General features: G+C 38.7%; 1 protein-coding gene across 1 annotated transcript in view; it reads left to right on the forward strand.

Annotated features, from left to right (window-relative positions):
* The first annotated feature begins 217 nt into the window (after positions 1 to 217).
* LOC134546167 (FH1/FH2 domain-containing protein 3) overlaps positions 218 to 24,390 on the forward strand; it is a 496,828-nt gene continuing 472,655 nt past the window's right edge. The window contains exon 1 of the mRNA XM_063388744.1: positions 218 to 413. Coding sequence (XP_063244814.1) covers positions 396 to 413 — 18 coding nt within the window. The 5' untranslated portion in view covers positions 218 to 395. The remainder of the gene's footprint in view (positions 414 to 24,390) is intronic.

Consider the following 24,390-nt stretch of genomic DNA (forward strand, 5'->3'; position numbering starts at 1 on the left):
GGCAGCAGGAGGGGGCAAGAGAGGTCGGCCAGAATTTTTGAAAGCTTAAAATAGTGCTGAAGCTGGCGGGCGTCGGGCGGCGACGACGACGTCTCTTCTCTGGGTTCCTCCGTCCGTCGATCGCGCGGGTCGTCCGGGCTCCTTCCTCACTTTCCCCCTCGAGCGTGGTCCCCTCTCTCCCCCCGGGAGCTCAGCCCGGCCGCTGGACCGGAGACGCGGACAGATCATCGCCTCTAACTCACCGGCGTGGAGATTGCGCCCTCTCTGCCCTTCCCCCCGCAGCAGCCAAAACCGTCGCCGCCAGCGAGGAAGGGATGTTCGCCGGCGCAGCCCACCACCCTGCCTGAAGGCCGGCGCCCGGCGGTTGTAGCGGTTCCTTCCGGGTCGGCGCAGACATGTCCTACCGCAGCTACGTGAGTACTCCTGCGTCACGCAGTGCAGCAATGTTCACTTTCAATTTACCTACGTACGAATGAAAGTTCACTTACTTTTGGAAATCAAATGTTAAATAAAATCCTTCAATAATTTACCGCAGAAACAAACCTGGGAGCAGAGATGCAGCCCGGGGCAGGTACGTGGGGTCCGGACCTCTCTGTCTTTCAGGATTTACAAGCCAGCAACTTGGCTACACAAGGCTACAGAAATATCCTTAGTGGGCTACAATAATGCATCTCCTCCCCATTACACAGAATTACACAGAAGTGCTGGGATGTACCCTCACTACAGGGCATGACCGATCACTGTCCCCGATTTTTGTGACTTTTGTTGTGACTTTTCGTACCTAATGACACACAGAATAAATGATTCCGTAATTCTACAAAAGATTCCTTTGGAAACCAGTTGCCAAGAAATAGTCGTAATATTAGAAGAAATATATTGTAACTTTGTGGAAAACATTATTTAAGTTATTTTTGACTATATAAAATATGTTTTTTCGAGAAAAACTGAGTATTTCTTACAAAAAATGGCTTATAATTTTATATTTTAATGATGTTTCATTCAAGCATTTTTTAACCATGGAAAATATCATCCAAGTAGTCTATATTTAATGCCAGTTAAGACACGTGTTACTGTGTTACTGTAAGCATGTCTTTCATACAAACTTGACATATTTGTTTTAATAACATATATATTTTTCTATATATAAATATATAAGGGTAGCGGAAACGCAGGATGCTAATTTTTTAATTATAAACTACTAGCTTTGGAACCCAGCTTCTTACGGAAATATAAAGATTTTTAAAAGCACGAGTTTTTTTTAAAAAAAATCACTATAAAAGTCTAATATCTGAATTAATGTCAACTGTTCAACACATCGATACTCTATTAAATGGCTGGCATTTAAAAAAAAATACACGTGTATCGCTGTTCTTCGCGATGTCCTCTCGGCCTGCTGTCATTGAACAGGCTGGATACAGACCGGTATTTCACGCACGACGATGAGGAAAAACAGCGAGCGTTTCCATGAAGATGTAATCTACAATACAGTCAGTTTGGTCGTTTTCGTCCAGTGTTAGTTACAAAAATTGCTGCATCTTTCGGAAACGTACATTTTTAAAAATAAAACATTATCTATGTCCATCTTTACCACTGAATATTTATGACAGCGAAATATTTTTTGAAATAGGTTCAATAGTTTTCGAGTTAACTTCTTGCAAACAAACAAACTCAATCTTTTGCAATATTAGAACAGATTATTATTCAACCTTACCAGATATCTTAACTACTTCATGCAACGAACATGACCACCATTTTTTGCCTCGGTAGTTGGCCAGCACATCATTGGTGAAGGCGTATTTCAGGCGCCTGCGTTTCCTCTGACACAGGAATGTGTCGGTTCGATTACTTTCGGGAGCAGGAAACGTTCGCAACCTGTCTCCGAACGAGTGAATTGTATTTTAAAAGTAGTATCGCATTAAACCTGCCGACATAATAGCTTGGGACGTAAGGAAGCCCTGTTTAACAACCCGGAATTGGCTCTGGACTCTTTCTTTAGTGATTACTAAATAATTGTTTCCTGCAACCTATTATTGGTTTTTCCATATTACATCTTTCTCCAGCAGATATTTAGTGTTATTTTATTGCGGTATTTCTGTGTTTCTTACAGTAGCGACATAAATAACAGCAACATAGGGTCAATTGCTCAGGTTTGTTTTATATCACTGCCCTGTTATAAGTAGAGCCATTATTATTTCCTCGATTCATTTCACTTCAGACTGAACTCAATCTGGCTGTATGTATAATCAAGCCATTTAGAATACTCATTGGTTGATAGCAAGTTTACATACTTTCGTGGGTTACACTTTGTTGGGTAACCACTTATTCTCCTCGTTCATAACTGGCTCAAAATCGTCAAGAGCGTGTTGAGATCATTGAAGTCCAATCATCAACGTGGCTATATTTATGAGGGCATCATATCTATTCACAGTTATTTTCTAGGAATGTCAATGTGATCCGTTTTTACGAAGGTGACTTTAAACATGCGTGTTAGTTAGTTTGTTATAGCTAATTTAGTACATCCTTTGCCATTCTTTCAAATTAAACAAACCAGTAACATACTTAGTGGGATTTTAAATAAAATATGTTCTCACAGAAAATGCTGACTTATAATTATTTCTATATACAAAACTTCTTAATTTTTAGAATATCTTTACTCATACCCCGTAAAACCAGTCTCCAAGGAATTCAATGAATTGGAAGTTCATATTCAATCAACTGATTATGAATAATTTTCAAGTCACCAGTCATCAAAAATACATTCCTAGTAAAGATATGGATATGATGCCATCATAAAATAGAGCTACGATTGATTAGCGGATTCATTGTGTTGTTAAGTTGACTTGAAGCACATACACTTCTGCTTCGTGTTGATTGGACTGCAGTGCTCTTGACGACATTTAACCAGTTACAAACAAGGAAAGAGAAAAAGTAGTTGAGCTTCACGCGTAACCCATCACTGGATGTGTCAGTGTTATCAAGCAATGAACATATATAAGCAAGTTGAGTCTAGCCTGGAATGAAACAAATCCAGGAAATAATAATGGCTCTTCTAACAACATAGCATTGACATCAAATAAACTTGAGCAATTGACACTATATGGCTGTTATTTTATGTCATTATTATAAGTAACACAGAAATTCCACAAAAACCTAAGTCTACATATCTGCTGGAGTAATATGTTACATGTAAATAACAAATAAAAGTTAGTATGAAAAAAAGTTAGTAATCACTAAAGAAAGAGGCCAGAGCCAACTCCGGGTTTACTCAGACTTTTAAGAGTGCTTTATTACGTCTCAGACTATTACGTCAGCAGATTTAATGAGATATGACTTTTAAAATACAATTCACTAGTTCGGAAGAGGGTTGCGAAAGTTTCCTGCTCCCGTAAGGAATCGAACCCGTGACCTCCCGATGCCTGAGGGAACGCAGGCGCCTGAAAGAAAATACGCCTCAATTCTCTCGACCACCCACTTTTACGTCAACATTGCGCGAAAAATCGTACTAAAAACAAACCTAAGCTCGCGAGTGCCTGTCATTTCGTAAAGCCATCTAACGATTGGCAGAGAGCCAGCAATGGCAGAAATAAAATCTTATCATGAAAAAAATTCTCTGGGTTTACTTGTACGAACCGGCGCCTCAGATGTTCGTAAACGAGCAGAAGCAAGTGAACCTTTGATACTGGAAAACTGACACTCCGTGCAATACATCCAGATAGAGAAGACATAACTTGTTTCATACAGCGGAATTCAAAGACAATAAACATTTCTAAATTTTCCTTTTCCGGTTTTTGCGATCGATTGAAATATATTTATTTAAAAAATTACTATTGATGAATAATTAATATCTCCAAATAACTGTTGTTTTTTTAATTTCGTTGATAAGGCATCAAATTTTTTTCAGTTGCTACACTTGATACGTTTTATATATATTTTTTTAATTTTCTTGGTTTGAAATAATAGTTTCGTTAGGCTATGTTTCTGCGACTTACTTTACATTTGTATTTTTTTGAGTAACAGTAAATTAACAGCACAAAAAGCATACAAAATATTTATTGAGTTTGAATAAAATAATTACACTATAACTAAAGAAGGTGTAAAATATTGTTTAAGTGATTTATTAGTTTTTGTTTTGAATAACGATGACTTTGAGCTTCTATTCGTTATCACTGGAAAGTAATCCGCACTCCTTCCCCAACCCCCGGACGAACTTCTCAGAACTTGAAAAGATTGCTGTCAAGTAGCTTCGATCTTCTTCCTTGTAGCACGTTTCTCGGAAATCACTTCCAATCCACCGGCAACTGGCGAGAGCTGAGTTTCATCACAAGTCCATCGTCAATATCGCCAATGGGGATTTCAATGACGACGTGATATATTTTATGTCGTCGGTCGCGTTTGCAATGACGACATGAACGAAATCATCGCGCTAGAGCCGTTGGAAACATTTACATGAGTCGTTGAGAGGAATGTCGTCGATAACATGAAAACGTATCAGAGCTATGCTTAGATATCTACAGCATACTTTTAGTTTTAGTGATGTTCAAGTGGTTAGGAATCCTATAGGCTAAAATTAAATTATTATAATATCTTACCCAGTTTTCTAATAATGCTATATTTATCCCCGTTAAAAGAAAATACTCTAGGAAGAAACACTGTGTTGTAATAAAGTTAATACCTGACGTCATCGACCAAGGTCTTAACTTCCATTGGGATTCCCGATGACTGTAGGTCTAATCTGTAAGGCGTCTCATTCGTGTGGTGAAGAAAGGGATAGCGGGTCGCGTCCACCAAACTCCGGCATGACTCATTTATGAGCGCCATGACTTGGCAACCATGCTTCTTGGAGCCCACTTCAGTGCTGGCGGCTCCCTCCAAGAGGCTGTCGGTGGTGCAAAGCCGTGCATAGCCGTGCATATCCGTGCATAGCCGTGAATAGCCGTGCATAGCCATGCACAGTCGTGCATAGCCATGCATAGACGTGCATAGTCGTGCATAGCTGTGAATAGCCGTGCATAGCCGTGCATAGTCGTGCATAGCCGTGCATAGCCATGCATAGTCGTGCATAGCCGTGCATAGCCATGCATAGTCGTGCATAGCCATGAATAGCCGTGAATAGCCGTCCATAGCCATGCATAGTCATACATAGCCGTGCATAGCCGTGCATAGCCATGAATAGCCGTGCATAGCCATGCATAGTCGTGCATAGCCGTGCATAGCCGAGATCTGCCGGTCGAGGACAGTCGCTGTAAAGGGACGGTGTTTGTAAATCCCCAGGGCCCGTTCGAGTTTCCAGATGCTCGACGTGTAAACACCTTAGCTCTCGGTAGGAGTCATTTCGTGAAAATGGAACGGAAGACAATCAACAGAAATGTGTCACAAAGATGGCGGACCCACAGGTAGCGAACTGAACCCGTATATAGACACTTTCGTAAACATTAGGGGACATACAAAACGTATTGGTGTGCAAAATGAAACTTTATGATGTTGAAATTACCCTGTAATATATTTGGTGCACTAAAATATCAATAGTAAGAACTGATCACAATATTTAAAATACCTAATAAAACTGTCATTACACAGATTATAATACATCTTCTTTTAAATTCCCGAGGAGCTTATTAGCATAGCAGCAGAGAGCGCTTGGTAATCTCAAGCGACGTGGTTCAAATCTCATCACTGGATTTTATAATAATAATATTAAAATATAATAATTAATACTAATGTTGAATCAGATCAATAAGGTTAATGTTTGTTTTGTAGGAAGTAATTATAAACTGATTTTAGTCGTTTAGGCAAAAACGAATATACGAACGTATACTAATATATAATATGTGTTTTAAAATGATAGAAGTATAACTTCTAAAGTGTACGTAAACTTGAAATAATTAATAGTGAATTTTAACACGATAGGTAGTATTTTAATAAAATTCATTGTCTAAAATCAGATCCAAAACCGGGATTCTACCGGATCTGTTTCTAATAGTTTGAAAATTCCAGTTATTTCGTGCTGCTAATTGCTATCTGCGTTTGATGAATACACACAACGTGTACGATTAAGACAGCCAATTCTAGTGGTGGGTGTGGGATTCGTATCCAAAAATTTTGGTATTTGTATTGCAACTATTTGATTATCAGTAAATTTTTCACGCAAGGCGTTATTTTAAAGAATGCTATGTTACATTTTCTGTCCGAAGTAGTATATAATAGGGGCTCCGGGCGCAGGCTTTAAGGCTGTGGAGCCAGTGGAGCCGACCGCCATCTTGGATTGTGACGTCACGGTGGCCATCTTGGATGACCGTGACCTTGAATTTGACCTCCAAAATTTGCCAAAATTTATCCAAAATTCCTCATAATTCCTCAAAACCCAAGAACTCCGATCTCCGTGTCGTAAATGATTGATTTTTTAAACTTTTTTATTAAAATTTTATTAATTGAATTTTTTTATAAATTTTAAAAAATTTTTCATTAAAATCGGATAACAAATAAATAAAGATTTTCAAGATGGCGACCGTAACGGAAATTGCAACGGTGACGTCATATACTATTATAACATAATCCATGATGACGTCAGAGGCTTATCGGAGGCTGTAGACATGGATGCTTAAGCCTCTATATGGAACACGTGTTCTTTCTAAGGCAAAACGACTTTTGAGGATTTTCGAAATCCTAATTTTTGAATTGTGGAATTTTTTAAGATGTTTTGGCGGAATTGTTTTCCAAAAAAAAAAATGTATGGAAATTTAGGCGATTTTTGAGGAATTATGAGGAATTTTGGGCAAATTTTGGCTAAGTTTGGCAAATTTTGGAGGTCAAATTCAAGGTCAATGTCAAAGGTCAAGGTCACGGTCATCCAAGATGGCCGCCGTGACGTCACAATCCAAGATGGCGGTCGGCTCCACTCAAGGTTACTAGAGAGAGGGAGGTTGCGCCGATTTGAAGGGAGAAAGTGGAAGGGGGAGCGACCTGGCCCTGTGACAGCTGGGAGCAGAGTCCGGCTGTGCTCGCGCTGGGTGTAGCTTCGCATGCACAATGCACTGCGAGCTAGTATCGCTGTTATGCGCTGTTGGCTCATTTTATAACAAAATACACACATTTCAATATTAATGTAGTATTATCGACATTTAAAGTAAAAACATATTTTTTTCTTCTATTGGCACGCATTTTTATACTGCAGTGCAGGGTTTTAAATCTTAAAGACTTTTTAAGGCTATGAAATATATATTTTTTTACTTGAAAAGTAAAGTAAGTATTTATTGAAAAATTTATTTTATTTCTAACTCACAAAATAACTAGTAACGCATCAAAAATGACTGAAAAATACTTTTCATAGACTCGTATACAGCTGCTCTGATTGAAGAAGCGTAAATCTATCTAGTGAAAAAAAATCGTTTTTGAGAGTGTTCCCATTATTTACAACCATAGTGCATAGTAGCATAATTTCACACCGAAGTTATTGGTACAAAATAAAGTAGTAAAAAAATAATAACTGGAGAAAAATGGGAGTATTTTCAAAAATAAAGAACAGAGAATAATAATTGTTTATTTTTATGGGAAAAGTATGAAAATCTGTGATCTATAAGAACGCAACATATTAAATTAGACGTACAGAAATTGATTAATTACGCGCATGATTAATAAAATAAATTAGCTAACATTAACCAAAACAATTGTTAAACAGTGGTTTACATCGAACATACGTATAAACAATATATATATATATATATATATATATATATATATATATATATATATATATGTGTGTGTGTGTGTGTGTGTGTGTGTTGGTGTGTGTGTGCATACACGTTTAGGAAGTCAATTATTCTTACTTACGTTAGTTATTGGGTGAACTGCTTCTTTTTTCTCTGCTCCCTTTTTGCATTGCTGTCTTGTTCTGCTCTTCTATTTAAATGCCTTAGTCGAAAAAATGTCCTAGTTCTTGCAAGCTTCATTAAAACGTAAGAGTTTATTTCAGGAAACTTCGTCACCAAATTATTAAAAAATGCTCGTATAATTCTTGGCTGAGAGTTTATTCCTTTACCGTGAAGACTCGTAAACACTTCTTCCGCTGATTTCACTGCATTTACGAATGCCTGGGATGGAATCGTCAAACCGCCTCTGCTAATTTTTTCTATCCATCCATCTGCATAAACAAAGCACATTTATAAATTAACATAAATTTTATATAGCAATATGTTCAAGGCCGTGGTCTTTCATTTCTATAATTGTGAGGGAAATAATTGTTTTTAACATTAACAGTACCCAATATTGTAAATTATTGTTTTGTCAATATTTCTTCAAACTGACTCTTTGATGCTGTCATAATATTTTGAGACATTATAAACAGTTTGATGTTAGCTAATTACCGTACTAACACAATTTAAAATAATTATTGTTTACACAATAACTATTAAAACCATTTTTTTGCTTCAAAAAATAGTTGTATGTAAAAACCAATGAATCCATTTACAACAATATGACCAGAACCAATAATTTACAATATCAGCTACTGTTTGTGTAACATTTATAACATTTGCATTATGCCCTCTCTCGTGTTGAATAAAAGGACTCTCACACCTTGATAATAAAACAGCAAGTACCGGTATTTTCAAAAGTTTGACATACCTTCGTTTACAGCCGAATCTGCGATAAGATTTCCGTCATTGGTGCCATGGGCCAAGTAGCCAGCAACGTATCGCAGTGCCTCACTTTCCTCTGTTGTCATATTAGAAAAGGACTTGTCGGAAGATTGAAGTGTTGGGGTCGGGATTTGGGCACTTTCTTCTTTCGCAGTGTTTAATGAAATAAACATTTGGCTTGTCAAATACGGTTTGTCAGCCAAACTTTCATCAGTGACACAAGCACCAGCTGGCAGAGGTAGTTCACATCCTAAAAGCAGCAAACGTAGACGATACTTAAAGTCTGCAGGTGTCGGATTTTGATTTGCGTGTCCAGCACTCCTAATCCGCGAAAAAAAAACTTTCCAAAACATCTTGATTAAGACGTGACGTGAGAATTAATTTCAGTGAATACTTAGCGTTCAAAAAATTGCGTAATTCACGAAGCGAATTTATTGTTACCAAAATTCCTTTCTGAAATGGCATGAGGCCTTTGTGTTGCAATATTCTTAAACTTGATATTTGATGTTCCATTTCTTGTAGTATGTTAAGCTGGTTGTCAATATTTAGACCAAATGCACTGTGCCACGGTTTTTTAGAATCGCTGACAAATCTGGAGTTCAAAATATCAAAGAATTTGTCAACAGTTTCGAAAAAATTTCCGATTTCTGGGTGCTCTTTGTAGTTTTCCAGAAGACGTCTAGCAGTATGATGTGAAAAAAGTTGTACCGCATATTTAACTTTCTGCCTTGTACTTCCTTTGACAGTTAAAAGCAACTCTGTCAGTTTAGGACACAACTTCCATTCCTTGTCTTCTATTATGTCATTTATGTGCTGTTTGAGGATTACTGTTCCATTACCTAGCCGTATTCCAAAATCAAGGAAGTTATTTCTCAGTAGCTTAATGAGATGAGGAATGTCAGCGAAAACCCATACGTTTCTTTTTCCGTCCGAAGGATTTGGAAAGGAAACATTTTCCGGTGATATGTTTAAACTTTTCCAGAGGCCTAGGTTACTGCCTCCCATATCACTCACTATTGCAACCACAATAAAACCCCTTTCTTCCAGTTTATTAATAACTTTAAAAAGCAAATCTTGAGTAATTTTGACATCAAAATCATAAAAAACTGGCTGCTTCCATTTAGAAGCCAGACCTCTGGCCATTATAACTTGTGCATTTTTGCTAGGACATAAAATTTGGTCTGCTGTTTGGTCATAACAGTATCTTCCATCTACTTTCATTTCATCAAAAGATAATACTGTAAGCCGTTCAGTGAGCATCATTGATCCTGATTTTGCATGCAAAACAGTCAAGACTTCTTCAAGAATACCTGGAGAGCATTTCACGTTCCTTGTCCATTTCCGGAGAGTTGATAAACCAGGTAAAGGAATACCGACTTTTTTCCTCAAGTAGAGGTAAGCTTTGCGGGAAATTGAACGTAAAGTTATTGCTGCAGCTATATCCCCATCTTCCCACCACACTTGTCTTTTACTTTTATTTAAAAGCCGTTCTATTTGCTTGGGAGTAAAAATATTTTCTAAAATCTTTTTTAGTTCATCCCTAACAGACCTCTTGCACTGCCTATGAACAATTTTCAGTGACAGTAACTGAGATTTCAGAAGCTCATTTTGCTTTTGTAATTTTTTCTCCCCTTCTTTTCTACTTTCAATTTGTTTTTCCAGAGAGAGAATCCGCAATTGTAGTAAATCTATTTGTTTTTGTAAATGTATATTTTGTGCAAAATCATGATGGCAAGTTGCCTCAGTGTTTGTATTGGAGCTCTCAATTTGAGAGTTTTCACAATGAGAACTGTTAAGTAGTATTTCCTGTGATACGGATACATCGACAATAGACCGCAGCTGTTTTGATTTAGATGTGTTCAACTCGTCAACAAGCTTTCGTTTAACGGTTCTAGACTGAAGTCTATCGCTCCTCGTGGAATCAACTGCTTTTTTGTTGTTTGGCAAATTAATGTTTGGAACTGCCTTATGTTTAAGCAACCTCCGCCTTTTCTCGCCCATTAATTCGGCACGCAAGTCTCTTTGATAATCTTCATCGGTAAAGTGTTCGGAACAAAGTCGTACTGTTTTGTGGTCAAATGTATCCTTCCTACCACACAAAAAAATCCACTTCTTTAATAAGTCATCGTGTTTTGGAAATCTAAAATAACTTATAGCTGCGCCTGTCTTGTCTTTATAGTTTCTACAATTCTGCACTGCACATCCGGGCATCTTAGAAAATTATAACTTGAAAAACAGCTATTTACATACTATACTATGTCACAAACAGTAAAAAAAAAAAAAAAAAAGAGCTCAAAGTATTATCTGTTACTGAAGTATTTACACCGTACTTTTGTTTTCACTTATTTACGTTTGATGGGTTTCACAATAGGTTCTACATTATAAAGTAATTATGTTATCATCAAACATTAGAGCCTACTTACAGTTTGTACAGAATACGTAGAAAGATTGTGGTAAACAACGCGCCTTTGCGATAGCGAGCTTACCGGGCAAGCGTAGGCCGCGTTCCTCGAGCATGGGCAAGAGACTGCTGCTCCGAGCTACGTCACAGGTCCGGGCGGCCAAGTACCGTTATTCCCAGCCCCTAAATCGGCTCCCCCCTGGGCTCCACTGGCTCCACTGCCTTAAAGCCTGCGCCCGGAGCCCCTATTATATACTACTGTCCGAGTTTCGTGTTATAAGTTTATTTGCAACACGAACAACATATGTACACATGAGTTTGCTCGTTACCGAGTTTAGACGTTTACACATCACTGGCGAGTACGGAAAGACTAGCTATCATGTTTTTTTATTTCTTGAGTTCACATTGATAGTAGGACCAAAATTACAAGTCTGCTGCTAATAGAATTCAATGGAAACCATACAAGTTATCAGATACGAAGAGATCAGGCTCACAGTTATGGTCACGGAAACGTTTATAGTTTACAATATTTTTAATAATGGTGTTTGAAATGTTGTAACTTTCACTAAGTAGTGGGAGGGAGCCCGACAAAATTATTTTCCCTGGACCTTTAGTTTCTCTTGAGGCTCTGATTACCATCACTCACGTGGCATACCTACTCCTTACATATTTGGAGAAAAATATGTCATACAACAGACCGTACAATTCCCAATATTTACAGAGAAATTCAAAATTTTGGGAAAATGACGAATACAATAAGAACCCATATAGTAGTGATCTATTATCTATCAGACAATATTGTTTAGAGGTTAGCATCACAATTCGTGTAGTAAGCTTTCAAAACACATTCAAGAATGTTTCCGTCTACTTTCACACCGTGGCTGCACACGTCTATCTATGAATACTGCAGCGGCTTGCGTGCTAGATGTCTGTGCGGTCCTTTGGTACATACACCATGTCTTTCATCCGTCCCCAAACTCAATAAACTATTTATTGTAAGAAATTTACAAATCAATCAACAAATCCTTTAAAATGAAGAATAGGAAACACACACACACACACACACACACACACATATATATATATATATATATATTGTTACGACCAATGAGGGGAGAACTGGGCTTGTAAGGGCTACCCAAATTAAATTTTATTTCAGTTTTATTAAAGACTAATATTTACTTTACTAATAAATATTGTACTTAAAATAGTCCCTCCACCAATCACTAGTACTTAAAAATGATTATTCGCAAGTCACTCGATGTCTGTCGAGTTCCACAGTTCGCACTCCTCACTAGAGCTAGGCTCAACAGTGGTTAGCCCCTTACCTCGCGCCTGTCCACACACACAGTCTCGCATCACTCAGCTCTCTCGATCCTGTCACTCAGCGTCGCGCCACTATCGAGGGGGTCTCTCACCCTCTTCGCTGACATCGCACTTCCCTTCACTCGCGGAACTCTCCAAACTCTCTGATCTCGCTCGGAACTCCCGCGGAGGCCGAAATTACTCTTAAGTACTTGTGGTGCATTTCTCGAACCGACGAGAGCGACGGTGACGAGTCGTGTCGTCCTGGGTTGACCCGATGCCCGAAACATCGAGAAAGGCGGCGTCCATTCACGCCATTCCGCATGGCGGCCCACGGAATTCCCAAGGCCACTCAACGATAATAGCCCGAGGTGGGTCGATGCGCGGGGAGCGGAGGAGGGTGGGGGTAGCGACGACCCTTGTAATCCAGGCAGGCACGCATGACATGCCTTACGTCAGTGGACGGCACGTGACACAGCGTGTGACGCCAGTAGCCATGCAGGGCCGTCAGCCAGCTTCGAACCTGGCACGTGTCGCGGCCCTGTCTGCGTTCGTAACAAATATATACATATATGTATATATACATATATATGGCATTTTTGCTCCAAATGATGTAGGGAGGGGAAAGTCTGAGTGGCGGTAACTCCTCATGAATCATTCTGTATATTTAAGAAGAATCGCATCATGCGACCACAATTCAACCTTAAGTTACTTATCTTTCTTGGGCCTTTGTTACATCTTTTTGCCGGGTGGGTTTGGACACTCCATTTATTTATATCCGGGAGGCCGATCATTTTCGTCTCTGCTAAATAACTTTTTTTTTTCAGTCTGCCGTATTGAGCTATCGACAAAATTTTTGATTTGTTGAATTAGGTATTAGAACTGTTGAGTTTTCTAAACAAGGTGCTGTTGGTTAAAAATTAGGAAATTATACTGACAGAAACGCATGACATTGAAGGATTGTCATTAAAATGTAACATTCGGCATCTTCATTATGATCAGTTTATGTTTTTGACTAATATTTTTTTCCGCGATGAATTTGCAGCCGACATTTGTCAGTAAAATTCTTACGTGTAATTTTTAAGAAGGTTGTCGATTGGCCGACAGTTTCGTAACAGTTTGGTTTCGCCCGCACCACGAGCCCTCGAAGGTTCGGGCGCTAATGAGGCCCCGCCGTGTCTAGGTCAGCCGGGGGTCGGGCGGGCTGGCTTCCCGGCGACACTGTCTCCCCTCGACGGTGCTGCTGCGCGGCGGCGAAACAAACAAGCTCCCTCCTGCCGCGCGGGTGTCGGCGCCGCGTCTCGCTACAGTCTGTCCCGCGTGACTCGTCTCCACGCTGCTCTCAAAACAAGCAGGCGCCAGCCACGCTGATGAGGTCCCAAGGCTGAGGACACACTCAACCGCCTGGTTAGCTGGGAAGTCTCAGCCTCTCAGCATAGCCAACTTCCTAACGGCTTTCCCGATTCGCGTGTACGGCGTGTTCCGTGGGGTCCCGGGACGGAAAGGACTGATGCCGAAGGGAACCGGGTCAGCAAGGGGAAAATCCCTTTGATAGTCTACACGTCTCGAGTAACTTGTCTCCAACTACACTTTTCTTAAAACGTATCCTTCTGCCACTGTTGTCCTGTCAACCGTAGGAGCGTACGAGAAATTTCCTTCCGGGTTGTTTTTGGGTAAGTGGGGGATATATCATCCTCTCCCTTGCGTACGTCAACAGTGTTTGTAAAAAAAAATTAATGTGGTTGTCAGTGTTCGTGAGAAAACAAAAATTATGTGACGCTTTGCAAGTGATACTTAGGAATTTTGTAGGGACCACTGGTACTACATACATTTAATAACAGGCCAATTTTACAGTCAACCTACATTACACAGACCGTTTTGTTACTCCCGTGAGAGTAAACCTTTTCTGGATAGCAAAAGACTGTGATTAGAGACGTAGCGACAAAAGGGAGAGAGGGTGGGATTGCCTTAAGCTAAACTGCCAAAAAAAAAAAAAATCATTCCACTGGCCGGCTTCTGCGATTGACGATGACGAGTCTCGTTGCTTACTTATCGTGGTAGTAGCCTATATTATTTTGGTTCTACTATTTCTAGTTTTTAGACACTATTTTAAATAAATTTGTAATATAACCATATCTAATTGTTATAAAAAGTTTTTTTCCCCACTATACTAGTCCTTATTAAAGGCAGAATAATTGAAGAAACTACTCCCGCCTTAACGCCGTGGAGCGGCAGGCTGACACTGCGGTGGTCCGCATTTGACTTCCCGGTAACAAAGACCTCGAGGCTTACCAGCCAGAAGATCTAGCCCTTGAGCAAGGACATGCCAAAAATATCTGAAGCTCATTAAGACTGCAAAAAGGTATGCCCGCACCAACTGTTTCTCCCTTTTAACTGTCGGTCGTCTGCAAGAGAAGCCAGAAGAAATTAGTTGTTTATATCTCTGCCTCGGAGGCACAAAAAAAAAACAACATATTTTTCATGAAAGCAGTTTAAAGAATTTTAAAGAGTGCCTCACTTATCTACTCAACTATTTTCTACCGAAAATATGTGAATTTTTGACATATCGTAGATCTTAGCGTTGTGTGCCACTAGAAAGAACGTCAAACGGCGGTCAAGCTTTTAGTTAAAAGTGTGTGTTGCCCAAAATTTGACGTAGTGTCTTTTGCCTCCGAGGTAGAGATATATTAATTTATTTGGGACCAGTTTATCCCCCTCCCCTTTCCGTGGGTACACCCTTGATTCCGGCAATTCCCCGCCTGCAGCGACCTCGCTGGTGCAAGAGCTACGGGCGAGACGGGTATTTATAGGAGCTCCCGGCCTCCCGCGCCTGGAGAGAGCCGCGGCTTAGCCCTGGAGTCCAGGCCTCGGCTCCCTCGACTCAGGCTGGCCCTGGCACCCCGACCAGGCTCAGACAGCACTGCGACACCGTGTGCCGCAAACTGCAGTCACCATAGCGACCCGCGTGCCAGAACTGGGCATCGCGGAGTGCCACCCACTACCTCCTGCTGCAAAACAGAGTCTGTGGAAAAGATGATATTGAGTTACTTCCAAAGTGTTGTTTAGTTGATTTCTTCGGCGGGGTAGTGGTTGGGATTCGAACCCACGGGCTGCTGAGGGCAAAGCTATGAATAAAGAATGAGAGTAAATAAATGAGGTTTGAAAAACTGTTTAAAATCCCAGCGTGAGCAGTTTAGCAGCACTGCTTGTTCGGTGCTCTGATTGCCAGAGTTTTCTGATTGATTATGCATTTGTCGTTTTGAATGTTATTTTTGAACTCGTTGATTACTGGGCTCGCGAAATGTGATGATAATAATGATGATGATGATACTGATAATTGGTTGCGGCGCGCGAGAGTGAGAAATACCAGGAACCGCAATGAAATTTCTTTTTTGGGCGCGAATGTCTTCCCAACAATGGGAGTAATTCCCAGGGGGCCAGGGGGTCTCAGGCCCACCCTGGAATTAAGCAGCCCCTTACAGGAGGGGCCTTCCTGCACTTGCAAAAGCGTGGCTGTGGAATGGGTTTGATGTCTTATGAAAATCTTTCCTGTATATTTTAAATTTTTCTGCTTATTATATGCATGTAGGCCAAAATATGGGCATTATACAACAAACAAGTACCGTCTCCAGAGATGACACGTGTGCTAACCTCACTTGCAAAACTCTAGGGCTCCCCCCTGGAAATTTCTCCGGCCCTCCTTGCGAATCCTACAGATTTGCACCCCTGTTACCAACGAATCACGTTCGACCACCTGTGAACAAGGGTGGGTACAGGAATAACTTCTGGCAGGGGCACCAGAAGTCTGTACAAACTGCTAGAAATAACAGTAAATTTACGGACTTAAATACACGAAGGATTCTTCGTAATTTCCGATAACTCGGTATTCGTAGAAGCAACGCCGTATTTCGTTCGACTTACGAGTTAAGTTTTAGTTATAAACAGATTAAGCAAACCGTGTACGTGGAAGACGCAATTGTCTTGTTTGAGTAGTCTTAAAATATTTTTGAATGTTTTGCTTGTATACTAAGATTATTCTTGTTGATTCATTTTTGAAGTAAGCGAACTTAGTACCCGTAAATCTACGAAGAGAACGACAAATTTACGAAGATCCCTGGATAATTTGTAACCTGCGTTCTTCGTTAGTTTAATGTGGACATTTTTAAAATTGTACCCGCTCACTCACGGAAATCGAGGGTAACTAGAATTAATATCTAGATACTAATAAAAAAGTTTGAATGACCAATCATAAAGCCCACAGCTTGCCTTCACGAGCAAGGACTGCATTAGTGCGTATTACCGCTGCAGTTTACTTATAAATTGGTTGACGTTTAAATTAACGATTTTCAGAAGCTCTGGTTAGGATATATTTTTAGAATCTTTTGTACCCTTCCGTCGCGCAGAGACCTACGTAGATTATCTTTGTTAGAATATGGAAAATTTGCTAAGTGAATACCAATAAATTAAAGTGTCCATCACTCGCGGGAAAACGCAATGATTGCACTGTGTCACATCTGCAGGGGTGATAGGTCTCTGGGAAGCTGGTTTCGCGAGATGTCTCGCTGCCACGCTAGGCGTCGACGCACAAATCGTCCATAACAACTGTCAGGTAGGCAGTCAGCGATGCGAGAAAGACCCACCTGTGGCCTACCTCTACCGGGGCCCAGAGTCATTACAGATCTGAAGTTGTGCTTTTTTAGGCGCGTCATGGAAAAATGATGAGAGTGAATATTTTTTCTAAGATGCCCACGCACCATGCAACAACGGGAAGATGGCGGACCCACGTGTATGAACCTAAACCAACTTTCATAAAAATTAGGGGTGATACAAAACGTATTGGTGAGCCAATTGAAACTTTATGATGGTGAAATCACCATATAATATATTTGGTGAACAATAAAAGTAATAGTAAAAAGTAATTTCAAATTTTATAAAATCTAAGGAATATGGAATTACAAGTATGTATAATATATTCTCTTTATATTATTCTGCTATGCCGTGGTTATTGTGCGCAGTTCATAAATTAAAATACAGTGTTTTTTTAATTTTTTAATTTGAAACTTACTGGATTATACAAATTGTCCTTTAAGAAAATATATATGAACATATTTTGTGTGTCTATCGTATTGCTATAATTTTATTAAATATATAACTCAGTCCATTGGATTTATTATTTCATACGAGGTAGGGCTATATCCTCTATTTTTACTTAAAGTAATATTGAATTAATTACGTTTGTTAGAAAATTAAAATATATGATTTCGCATAGGTAATAAAATAACATTTTTTTAATAGTACAACTATATTTTAATACTTAATAACTTATAGTCCTCTAACATGAGCGTAAACTAAGTATATGGTATTAACTTTTGAATGAATTATAACAATTTGGGCAGTATTAAAATAAAACTATTTTTTTTTTAAATCAGGTCCAATTTGGAGTTTCGTATATTTTCATGTCTTTTCCGTTTTTATCGGAGACGTTTTATTATAAATGTAGCTTAACCTTTCGCTCTGCAAAGCGAATGATTCTAAAATCGACGTAGCTGTTCCGGTAGCGAATTCTAGCGGCGGGTGCGGAACTACGCGTGAGTCGCGTTCTGAAATTTAGTGATTGATATTGAATACTGGTCCATGTAATAAAAAAAACATTTATTTATTGTGAATATTAGTGATAAAAAATGTGTTTATATCATTTTAAAGTATATACGTAAAGTTATGTTCCCGTTTGTATAATATATTTGCATTATAAATTATTACATTATTATTTAATAAATAAATAAAATTAATAAATGAATAAACATTCAAATTTTTCTGTATTTGCATTATTAATACAAATTTATCTCAATTATTTTACTAAATTAAATAATATATTCTGTACACATGTTTATATAATATTGATAATTGAGTATTGATTTAAATAATTTCTTGTTACAATAAATTCAACATAGTTCAATGTCTTAAATAAAAAAGAAATAGAAGTTCTAACACGTGCACGTAAGTTAAGTTTTTTTCCTGTAGATGGCCACATCGATTGTCGGGTGTTTTACCACTCCGTGTACAACAGTGACGTCATCATGTTGACGTTGCCAGAGTTTGAGGAGGAATGGGTGGTGGCCTGCAGTAAGGAACCGTCTAAGCATTTACCTGGAATGATTTGTGGAAACCGCGGGAAACGCGAGACCCCGATGGTCGGTCCAGGAGTCAAACAGCTGGTACATCGGTAACTGCATACTTGCCAGGCGTGGTGTAGTCAAATTCCGTGCGTTAGAGTGCTTGGGCGTTGCCCTCTGTTTCCGAAAGTTTTGACAACCCAATGAAACTAGCGTGAACTAAATTTATTAACCAAGTGTCACAGCATTGTTCTTTGAAAAGTGTTCACGATTATTTTAGTGGACCAACTGTTTTAGGTTTTTTGATCGATCACTTTTGACGCGCGTTTGTTGATGATTACGAAATTATCTCGCAAGTCTTGTGGTTTGGTGAATGAGCATAAAGTAATAATTCGTAATCAATCATAGGTATATTTGATATAATACTATGTATATTTTTAATAAAGACTACCTAATGCAGTCATTACCAGTGTGCTACTTCCGGAAAATATCTTCATAGTTTTTTGTTTCATGGTTTCTGGATCTCTAAACCATAGTCAACCTAAAAGGTTGCTATCTATCAGTCTATCTATATCGATCTGTCTGTCTATCCATCTATATATCTATATATCTATCAGTATATCTATATCGATTTGTCTGTCTATCCATCTATCTATTTTTACCACTTTTTTATGGACACGAAAACAATCACAAATACATTAAAATAACGATCTGGAAAATCTCGTTTGAGAGTGTTAATGCGTAAACTTGGACCAAGAGGATAGAATAGTGTACGATTTAAAAAAAAAAACAGAAAAACGCCCTTAATATACAAAATTTTATTTTTAAATACTATCTGCTCAAACTTGTGTCACCGATTTTTTTAATAACTGAAACCCTTAGCAAAAAGGGGCTGGTAATTTTGTTTAGTCTTTCACTTATGACAGTAAACTGGCTTCTTATTTTCATGGGAGTTTACACCAGCGACACAGCACAGAAGATAACAATGTAAAGCTTACAGCTAATGTCATAAATATCGATAATGTTCTATAGATTGTACGAGAATGATAGATCTATTTAACAGAAAACTTTATCAACTACATGGAACATAATAAAATATTTTATCGATTCTTTTGGAATATTCGGGAATATAAAATGGTTCCGTACATTTAATTTTTGAAACGTTACAAAATATATAGGCTCTTAAAAATCTACCTGCGCATGTAACCTGAGCCGAAATGAATTTTATTGTCTTACTTTGGCATTTGTAAACTAAGTAAAGAGATACATAAATAATATAAATAGTATATTAACATTTACACCAATGTTGCCAACCAAACTTAGTCGAGTGAGCTTTTGAATATGTTTATATATTTTCTAAAAAAGTAATAACATAAACCGTATTTTTAAGATTATTACACTATTAGTTTTTGTGCTAAAAATACCTCAATGATTTATTGCTCGAAATTTCCCTACAACAAGGAATTATTTCTGGAACTTGGCAACGCTGGTCTAACATACAAGAACAGTCGACGACTGAGACATCACTCTCCAGAGCCCCATGCGGCGGTGACGTCTCGTGGTCGCACATGTGGCCGGCTCGCCGACTAAACACCTCCCGCTGACGGGGCCGGTGGTACGGAAGGTGCTCCTTGTTTACTCGGTGCATTAACATCTCCGTCTCCCTCTCCCCCACGTCTCTGGTTCCCACGGAGAGGGCCTGCGTGGGCGGGGAGTGTTTTCAACGCGCGCGGCCCGTACATGGATGACAGGCAGGCTGCGCCCGCGTTCGCGAGGAGGAATCAGGTGCCACTATGGTGTGTTTTAATATGTTTGGCTATAATAATAGATTAATAATTTTTTTTCCTGACACCCAAACCTTCACCTTTTGTACATTAAATTTCACAAAATTTAAAAAAAAAGTTTAATGTATTCTGTTGTATCTTAATTGTACCCGATACCTTGCCTCCAGATTTATTAGCTTTGTTGAAGTGAGTTTTTATCATAAATCAAAACTTTACTTTCTTTACCTCCTAAATGTCAAAGTTGGAAAATAATGAATATATATATTAAAAAAAAAATATTTAACTCCATATTCATGTTGTACACGGTCTGTTTCTTATTTCCTGATCTAGTATACTTGGAGATATGAATTTTGCCTCTTAAAACCAAGCCTACCATTGATTCCCCCACTAAGGTATGTCATTTCACAAAATGGTAAACGTAGATGGTACATTTGGTATATTAATCATTCATATTCATCTATTTATTTATGCTCTATTAGCTTCGTGGATATGATTATTTATTGCGAAACCATATTTACTCGATTTAAATTCTTCAGGAGCTGAATTTTTCAGTCATATATATCGTAGTGTTAAGTTAGCCAAAAACCCAAAAATAAAACTGTTTAATCAAAATCCGTTTTGCAGTTTTTGTGTGAAGCATTAATTTTGTGAGAATTAAATTTCCTAAAAATCTTAATGCAATTGTGTAAATTATGTAATAAAAAAGAAATAAAGAAATATATAATATCTGAGTCCAACGAAGATCCGCAATTTGACTAAGCTGCCTGGATATTTCGTATGCAGTGTTCTTCATGGAGGTTCAGGAGAGCTCTTGAAAGGGACGTCACTGGCACAGTGTAATGTTGGTCATTGACAGAAATATAAGCAACCAGACACAGACGAAAAAAATTATAACTATGCAATAGTGTTACAAATGATGTAAAAAGCAGTTTTGATTTTTTATGTGTAACATCTTAGCTCTTGGTATAAAGCATTTGGTAGGAGTAATTTCATGTATGGAACGGAAGTCGCATGGAACGGAAATGTGTAAGCACGGTGCAGCCATCTGAGGTAGATGGTACAAACCAAAGTTTACAAAGCCAAAGGTAAAGTTAAAACTATAAACTGTTTTTTAAAAACTGCATAAGATGGGCATTATTTTAATATAATTCCGTTTAGAAAATCAGGTTTAGTATTAGCTAAAAAAGCTTTCAATTGAGTCGTTTCATTAAGTAGTTAAAAATTTCGATCTTCAAATCAAATGATTCGATAGTCGGTGTAGCTGCTCCGGATGTGGGAAATACGCGTGATTCGCGTCAATAAATGTAGTTGAAAACACATGGTTCGTGTATTTATTATGCTCGGCATTATTTTAAAGAATTGTGTTGTTACGAGTGTAATGTGGGGATAAAACTGGGTTCGTAAGGTATAACCCAATTAATTGGTTCAGTTTTATTTATTACTAATGTCTACACCACAAATTTAAGTAATGCGCTCAAACATTGACACTTTCCACTGGAGCTTGGCTTGACAGTGGCTCTTCTGTCCGCCTCTGTCCGCTTCCTTCGCACACTCGCCCACGCCGCAGCACAGTCCCCAACAATCGCCCGACTGGCTCGCCAGGCCTTCTCGCAGGTATCGCCTCCCGATAGGTCCGGTTCGCTCAGCAAGGGCCACCTGCCCTCTTCACCTCTCGCTGATCGCACGGGTATCGCCAGTATCACTCCCCGGGGGGGAGACTCTCCGCTGCTCCGCTCTTCGCTCGGAACTCTAGAGGCCGGCGTCGCTGCTTTTATACTCTTGGCAGACTTTCTGGAACCGACTTGCGGGGAGGGGTTGGAAATGTCGCGTCACCTTGGGCCGACCCGACACACGAAAATTCCAGAAAGGCGGTGTTTATTCGCGCCACTCCGCTCGGCGGCTTCGGCAAACCTGAAGAATTCTCAGGCCACTATAAGGTTCATTGACAATTGCCTGAGGCGAGACAGTGCAGTGGGTGTGGAAGGGGGAGGGGGGTAACGAGGACCCTTGTAATCACGGTCGTAAAATAATTACACTTAAAAAAAGTGGGTGCAACACCTTTGTTTTCCATAAAGTGTTGCGACGTGTGACGTCCAAAAGAAGTACAGCTCTCGTTTCTGTGAAGTCAAGTCTTATCAGTTCCACGCCTGGGTAAACAAGTGGGTCAGCGTAAAGAACTTCTGAGAAAAAAAGGAAGAATTTTTAAGCACTCATTGCTTTTCAAATTACAGATGGCTACAAATTTATTCAGAGAACTATAAAATATGCGTCCAAACACACAGTCGTACCTGCACGGTACATGAAAATTGAAAATCGTTCTCTCTCTCTCTCTCTCTAGATAGAATCATATAACACTTAAGAATGACCGTACCAACAAGGAGTGAACAGATCGTGCTCGTAATTTTTATATTTTACCTTACGGTTTAAACATAATTAAATTTGCGAGAAGTATTAAACTTTGTGTAGATACTACTGAATTCCTTCATAATGAATGAATACATTTCTTAAAAAAAATATTGTTAAATGGGGTTTACCAGTTTTTACCGCAATTTACCAATTTCAATAAGAAGTGTAATTATTTCAGACGTGGTTTACAATAACTGCAAATGATTTAGGGCTAAACATCCTTGCCGTAAAACTTGCCAGTTTTTTGGGACCATGAACAGCCATTGCCACACGAATTGAGAACAGTTGCCAGTTTCCTCCATAGATAGGGCTATTACCTCGTTGCTGCCCAGATAAATCTCGCAGCTGGTTGCTCGTAAGGAGTTTGATAATGCGATGTGTCAAGTTGATCGTCGTCTATGGCCGTCAGGCGTTAAACAGGAAACGGAAACAAGAAAAAAGAGCTTCTTTGCTCGACTTCGTCAGATTTTAATTCCGTGGCATTTGATTACTAGAGGCTTAATTTTTTTTGTAGTTTGTGTTTGATTGATACTAATCCGTGCCTTCTATTTGGCTATTTAATATCATGTTACTTCTCTATAATTATTTGTTATTTCCAATGAACAATTTGGAAATTTTTCCATGAAAATTGTTTGCGCACAACGGTAAAACTGTTATTTTTCAGTGTAGTCATCGTATACTCAGGTGAAATAAACATTAGTAACCCTCTTTAGTTGATGCGCATGTGGCAGGGTCGTGGGTTTGATCCCAATAACTCAGATTAGTGAGCACGGTGTCGATATACAAGTGGTCGGAGACCACTTTAATCTTGGAGATCCCGTTACCTAAAATCTCCTTTCAAAAATGCGTGACAAAAACCCCTAAAAAACAAACAATTATATTGAGTAGTGAACCCTTTTGTTCCTTGAAGTTTTATTCAACGACCTTTCGGGTATGACTCTTAAGTGCAAAGCATAATCAAGCGCTTTAGAATAAAATTTTAGCTGCCCATATTTCTGTAAGTACTGCGTACTGTTCTAAAAAGGAAGAAGTTCTTAGGGATCTTATTCAATTCACGTATAGTATTATCGAAAAAAAAAGTGTTTGCTTTGTTTTTCGGAGTTATTTACGTAAAACCTCTCAAACATATTTTTACGTAAATGCGCTAGTCACACAGATCCTCTTTTTAAAATATAAAATGGATGTAACAAACATAATTTATATATATATATATATATGTGTGTGTGTGTGTGTGTATGTATGTATTAAAGGAAAAAAAAGCTCGGTTGCCAAATATTCCTTCATCCTATTCCACCTAATATTTATTTTGACGTTAAAAGCGAGAATCTTACGATTTTTTCTCATTACATGATAGCTTTATATATTATACTTTAACCGCCGTTCTCAGGCTTTTTGTTGCCGTGGTGAAACTTCCGGAAAATTTCTACCTTGTTCTTTGTTTCGTCATGGTCCCTAGACCCCCAATACCATCGTCAACCCAAAAGTTATAAATCTGTATATAATTTTTTTGAACACGATAACTGCCATTATTTGGCACGAATTACTCCCACACTATTACTCAAAATACATATTTGTAAAATCTCGCTCAAGTTCATTGATTGGCAAAATCGGACCGAGTGGTTAGAAATGGGGAAATTTATTTGTAAAACAGGAGAATCTTCATAGCACCCTTAGCATGAAAAATATTGCATCAAGTTACTTTCTTATACCTCCTAAGAGCAGTACCAAAAGCTTTAGTTCGAAAGTTT

Source organism: Bacillus rossius, chromosome 1 (assembly GCF_032445375.1).
Source record: "Bacillus rossius redtenbacheri isolate Brsri chromosome 1, Brsri_v3, whole genome shotgun sequence".
Classification (NCBI taxonomy): domain Eukaryota; kingdom Metazoa; phylum Arthropoda; class Insecta; order Phasmatodea; family Bacillidae; genus Bacillus; species Bacillus rossius.